The 6,063-nt window shown below is 47.2% G+C and overlaps 1 protein-coding gene across 1 annotated transcript; it reads left to right on the top strand.

Moving 5' to 3' along the window:
* Window positions 1-265: 265 nt before the first annotated feature.
* Window positions 266-5,184, top strand: LOC108359641 (uncharacterized). Its single transcript, XM_017611576.1, has 2 exons — window positions 266-1,587; window positions 1,629-5,184. The coding sequence occupies exons 1-2, from the start codon at window positions 443-445 to the stop codon at window positions 1,882-1,884; spliced, it is 1,401 nt and encodes a 466-aa protein (XP_017467065.1). The 5' UTR covers window positions 266-442; the 3' UTR covers window positions 1,885-5,184.
* The last annotated feature ends 879 nt before the right edge of the window (window positions 5,185-6,063 follow it).

The following is a 6,063-nucleotide window of genomic DNA, read 5'->3' as shown; positions in this document are numbered from 1 at the left end:
CGGAAAAAATTTGTGAGAGATAATCACATGTGCTTAAACTGCTTATCCCAATCGCATTTAATTAAAGATTGCAGAAGCCCTCACAATTGCGCTCATTGCCAAGAACGGCACAACTCATCACTCCATGATGACGCACTCTCAAAAAATTCATCAACTCCCCGAGTGCATAAGGCCTCATCTCAAGTGGCAACTACCACCTCCACCAGTGCCAGTCTCCAAACTCCCCAGTNCGTGTTCAGATAAGTCCCAGGTACAATCCTTCTACTCAGAAAATTCAAGTAAAGTACTACTCCCCACGGCAATCGTCTCCGTTGAACAGAGAGGTGAACTCTTCAAACTAAGAGCCCTCATTGATCAGGGCTCAGAACGGAGCTTCATCTCCTCCAAAGCGCAACTCAAATTGAGACTACCATGTCGAACCTCCAATTTCGAAATCTCAGGAATGGGTGGAAGGGTAGTCCAAACCTCGAAAAAATTATGCTCTCTGGTTCTTGTCTCAAACGATTTATCCACACGGATTAAAGCACAAGCAATCGTCCTCCCACAGCTAACCAAATTGCTACCCAAGTTCCAACCCACTCAAGAACAACGGGAAAAATGGTCTCATCTCACCTTAGCAGACGCCAATTGCCACTCCCCATCCGAAATAGACTTAGTCATTGGCAGCGACCTGATCCCACAAATCGTGCTAGAAAGGGTTGAAAAACTCTCCAAAAACCTATTAGCACAAAACACCATATTTGGGTGGATCCTTAGTGGTCAAGTTCCCAATCAAATAAGCTCGTTTTCGACCCAAGTAGACGAAGTCTCAAATGAGAATCTCGATTCCCAACTTCGAAAATTTTGGGAACTGGAAGAAATCCCCACTCCCAAATCTCTCAACTCTGAGGACCGAGTGTGTGAAGATTTTTATATATCCACCACATCACGCACATCTGATGGTCGTTACGAAGTGCGACTCCCATTTAAGCACAGTTTCCCAGACCAACTCACCTTAGGTCGATCCCGTGCCCCAGCTCTCCAGCAATTCCTCAGTATGGAGAAAAATCTTCTCAAAAAAGGCGAGCTAAAATCCCAGTACGACCAAGTCCTCGAGGAATATATAACACTAGGTCATATGGAAGAAACAACTTCCTATGAGAAATCCTCAGGAAACAAATACTCGTCATTTTATTTACCCCACCACGCGGTTGTAAAACCTGAAAAAAGAACGACAAAGGTGCGTGTTGTCTTTAATGCATCGAAAAAATCAACTTCCGGTAACTCGTTAAACGATGTCCTCTACACCGGGCCAACCCTCCAACCCGATTTGATGCTATTAATCCGCAAATGGCGCACGTACCAATTTGTCTTTAATGGCGATGTAGAAAAAATGTACCGCCAGATACTATTACATGATGAGGACCAAGACTACCAGAGAATCATATTTCGCTCCTCCCCAAAAGGTCCAATTCAAGATTTCAAACTAAAAACCGTTACATTTGGTCTCAACTGCGCCCCTTATCTCGCAATACGCACCCTTCACGAACTCTCTAAAGATATAAAAGACACACTCCCGATGGCGTTCCCAATACTAATGAGCGAAACATATGTAGACGACATACTNTCCCAATACTAATGAGCGAAACATATGTAGACGACATCATTTCGGGTGGGCACTCTATTCTCTCAGCCTCTGAAACCCTTTCTCAAGTCGGACAAGCTCTTCTGTCGGCAGGCTTCCCACTCAAGAAAATCACGGCCAACCATCCTGATATTCTCAAAACCGTTCCCATCGCCGACGTGCTCGATTCACAGTTTCTCGAATTCGAAAAGGCAAGTACAACTAAAACGCTCGGGATTCAATGGAATGCCATTCATATACCGTTGAGTCCATCCCAGTAGCCACAGCGAGCACGAAGCGACAAATCCTCTCCTCTGTCGCCAAACTTTTCGACCCCGCAGGATGGCTAGCGCCGATAATGATTCAAGCCAAAATTCTCTTGCAGGAGCTATGGCTTGATGGAACCGACTGGGATGAACAGGTAAAACCCATCCGTCTCGTCAAGTGGACGCAGTTCGCGAACAACTTAAAAGCAATAACAGCAATCCAAATTCCTCGTTGGGTGAACTATTCTCCAGGCCAACCTGTTGAGCTGCATGATTTTTGCGACGCGTCTGAGAAGGCATATTGCGCCAATATTTACGTCAGAGCGATACGAGAAGAAAACACAACGTGTCACCTCCTAGTCTCTAAAGGCAAAGTGGCGCCCCTAAAAACCACCAGCTTACCACGTCTCGAATTATGTGGAGCCCTTCTCCTAGCCAAACTAGTGTCTGTCGTCCAATCCCAGCTCAATCTCCACCCGCAAGCTTTGATTTTGTGGTCTGATTCCGAAATTGTGCTCTCATGGTTGAAAAAGCCACCCCATACCTGGAAAACCTTCGTGTCGAATCGAACCGCGCAAATAATCGACCTGGCCGGACATGCCACATGGCGGCATGTACGAACTCACGATAATCCCGCCGACATGGGCACAAGAGGATGTAAACCTCTCTATTTGGCAGCCTCCTCACTGTGGTGGAAGGGTCCGGAATGGCTCACCAGCCCCGCGGAATCTTGGCCGAAAGCTTCACGACGCCCAATCAACAATCCACCCGAAGTTCGCCGAATTGAAGCGTTACATACCACCGAAGAAGAACCCGACATTCTGGATCGTTTCTCCTCCTTCCCACGCGCACTCCGGGTTTTGACTCACGTTTTTCGATTCATACGGACTCTGAAAACCCGAACAAGCCACATAATAGTTCACCCTTTACCTCTGGCGCACGATGACTTCCGAAACACTAAAGTCCAGCTCATCGCCCTAACTCAATCCCGATATTTCTCCAATGAAAAGAGGAATTTGTTATCTTCGAAGCCGATCGATAAACGGAGCCCGCTTCTCACCTTAAACCCATTTTTGGACAAAGATGGACTTCTACGTGTGAACAGTCGACTGGCGCACTCAACGCTAAGCTACAATGAACGCCACCCAATCATTATTTCCGAGAAATCCTGATATGCTGCACACTTTTTACGCTTCCTCAATGAACTGCTCTTACACGCCGAAACCCGTCTTATGCAGCAGGCGATCAGACAGGAGTTTTATATCCCTCGGCTCAAGCCACTCATAAAGAAGTGCATCTTTCAATGCAAACCCTGCACTGTCCACAAGCAGCAAATGCGCTCACAAATAATGGCAGCCTTGCCACCCTCACGATGCACCTTCGCTCCGCCCTTCACCACAACGGGTGTTGATTTTGCTGGCCCCTTTCAGCTGAAGGCTTCCATGCTAAGATCGCCTACCCTCGTGAAAGGCTACGTAGCCGTTTTTGTATGCTTCACGACAAAAGCGGTTCGCCTTGAGTTGTGCTCGAATTTAACTTCAGAGGCCTTTATGGCCGCATTTGCTCGCTTTGTTGGCCGGCGAGGCTATCCCGCCACAATGATGAGTGACAACGGCAAAACCTTTGTCGGTGCCAAAAGATCCACAGAGAAGGAGTTTATCACCTCCTCGAAAGAAGTATCCCGGGAAATCGTCAAAAAATATGCCGCTCAAGGTATAAACTGGAAATTTATTCCCCCCAGCGCCCCTCATATGGGTGGTTTATGGGAATCCGCAGTCAAAAGCTTCAAAACGCATCTCAAGAAGACTGCCGGATCACATAAATTCACTTTCGAAGAGTTTACTACCCTATTAATCAGATTAGAAGCCGTGTTAAACTCACGACCCATCTCTCCCCTATCTCAGGACCCCTCAGATTTTACCGCACTCACCCCCGGACATTTCCTTAAGGGAGGGGGGATCCCTTCCTGAATCGAACCATGAAAACTTATCTCTACTTAATCGGTGGGAAAAGGTCAAAGTTCTACACCATCAGTTTAGCCGACGGTGGAAAGAGGACAATCTTAAAGACCTACACAAACGGTACCGATGGAAAGACACCCGTATTGAGCCGAAAGTCGGTGAGTGCGTCCTCATCAACGACGATACGCTCCCGCCCACTGAGTGGCGCCTCGGACGCATCGAAAGGACACGGCCCGGCCCCGATGGCCACATTCGTGTTGTCGAGGTACGCACTCAAACCGGCATTCTCACACGGCCGATAGTTAAATTATGTTTTTTGCCACCGGCCAAACTTCAACTCAGTCCCAGTTCGACCGAGTAACCCTACACCATCATCGTGATTCGTTACCACTTATACCACAAACCGCTTGATCGTAAATTTGTCTCTCCTCCAATCACCATACGCGCCTTTTCTCCAAAATAACAATTATATACTTCTCTGTCTCATGACCCACGATACTCGATATACGTCCCACTAAAATTATATATCTACACAACTATTTACAGGCGTGAATGGATTCAGCACCCACACCAGAACCAAGAATATCACTCCGCTCGCAGGTGTTTGTGACCGCTAGCGACCGCGGGGGCGCCCAAACCCTGATTATCAGAAGTGCCGAGTTTGCGCGCGTCACCACGCGCTACGAACATGCCCGCTCTTTAGAAGGATGCAGCCAGCGCAGCGGTACTTGTTGGCGCGGGCCCATAACTACTGCACCAACTGTCTGGAACTGTCGCACGCTACCAGCGAATGCACATCCCAGATCACGTGCAGGATATGTGCACTGCCGCACCACACGATGCTTCATCGGGCCCCGCCGCCACCGCAGCCACATCGCCGTACCACCGCACCTCCAATTCAAACACCTCCGACACCTGCATCCCGCTCAAACGCAAAACAAAATCGTCGCAACCCACCTTCCCAGGCCGCTACCCATCGCTACAATCCGACTACAGCCACCATTCCACAACCACGCACCGTCAAACGTTCGGCAACAGGGCTCCATACCGCTGCATTCCGAGAAAAGACGGCAAATCAGCTTATGGATGAGGCCAATAGAGCGCTGGAGCAGTTGAAAGTGGCACTAGCCGTCTAGCGCGCCTAGGCGGGGCAGGATGTTCAAGTGAGTGACTAGCGCACGCACCCCGTATTAACCATTCGTATTTATTGAAGTATCTAGACTTGAACTATTTTTTGAACTAATAATTAGCTCGCAACGGGAACACTCCTATCAGCCAACCGGGTAGTTGGCAACGCGTGCGCTACTCGCTCACTTGAACGATCGCCGGCTGTCAAAATATAAATATATATGTACAAAAAAAGAAGAAAATTTATGAAGGTTAGATCTTCATATTGTACGGTGGTGCCTCTTGTGAATTCATTAAATAAACCTCTTTTGAACTAATTAAACAAATTGTACCTAAATTGTGAGACCAAACAAAGTATTTTCTTAACACCTACAAGCGAAAGTAGTTTACGCGTGTGGAAAACAAAAGCATGGAAGTGTGGAGTACTTTCGGCATTTGCGTAGCCGAAACAACCAGCAAAGCAACCAAGCATTCTGCAGGTGCAATATAGCACGTAGCTATCGATTGCAACACCACCAGCGGTGACTCCAGCCAGTCGAGCAGAAAACCCCCGGAGCAGCATCTATACCTTCAAGCGAAGACAACGCATCGCCTTCCCGTCGCCCATATCCTCCAGCCAGTGCCACCCGATATCCGCCGCTCCGTCGCCCACAATTAACGCAGCCCCCTTGCACGCTGCGATTTTGGTCCTTCGTCGCCTCCTTTTGACACCAGCCCGCAACAGTCCAGGCGGATCATCATCATCACCCATATAAGTACCCAAAGCCCAAATAAAGCCGTAAGTAAGAAACGAATTTCTTTTAACCCCACTTACACCCAAAAAAGAAAAAAAACATACATATATATATAAAAGAAGCAATATTTGTGGAGATCTCATATATAAATATTCATATTTTCCCGCGCAATCAGCAAACGGTGCATATTTCTATATGTATTTTCGAACAAAGTGAAAATAACTGCGAGTATTTACTTGCTCTCTCATTTTTTTCCACACATAAATTTTGATATATGAGCGGGCATACATATATGCACACACATAAACGTTCACTTAAATATTAAATAGTTAAAAATTAATAAACTTCACAAATATCAGCAAAAACAACGT

Source organism: Rhagoletis zephyria, unplaced genomic scaffold, assembly GCF_001687245.7.
Source record: "Rhagoletis zephyria isolate East Lansing unplaced genomic scaffold, Rhagoletis_zephyria_1.1 Rzeph_scaffold_00427, whole genome shotgun sequence".
NCBI classification, from domain to species: Eukaryota; Metazoa; Arthropoda; class Insecta; order Diptera; family Tephritidae; genus Rhagoletis; species Rhagoletis zephyria.
The sequence above is the reverse complement of the archived record's forward strand: the minus strand, read 5'-3'. Positions and strand labels throughout refer to the sequence as shown.

Bases quoted from the DNA above. Each gene is read 5' to 3' on its own strand.
- LOC108359641 (XM_017611576.1), top strand. From the start codon at position 443: ATGGGTGGAAGGGTAGTCCAAACCTCGAAAAAATTATGCTCTCTGGTT. The intron at 1,588-1,628 runs ATATGTAGACGA...AATGAGCGAAAC, and splicing joins CCAATACTAATGAGCGAAAC to ATATGTAGACGACATCATTT.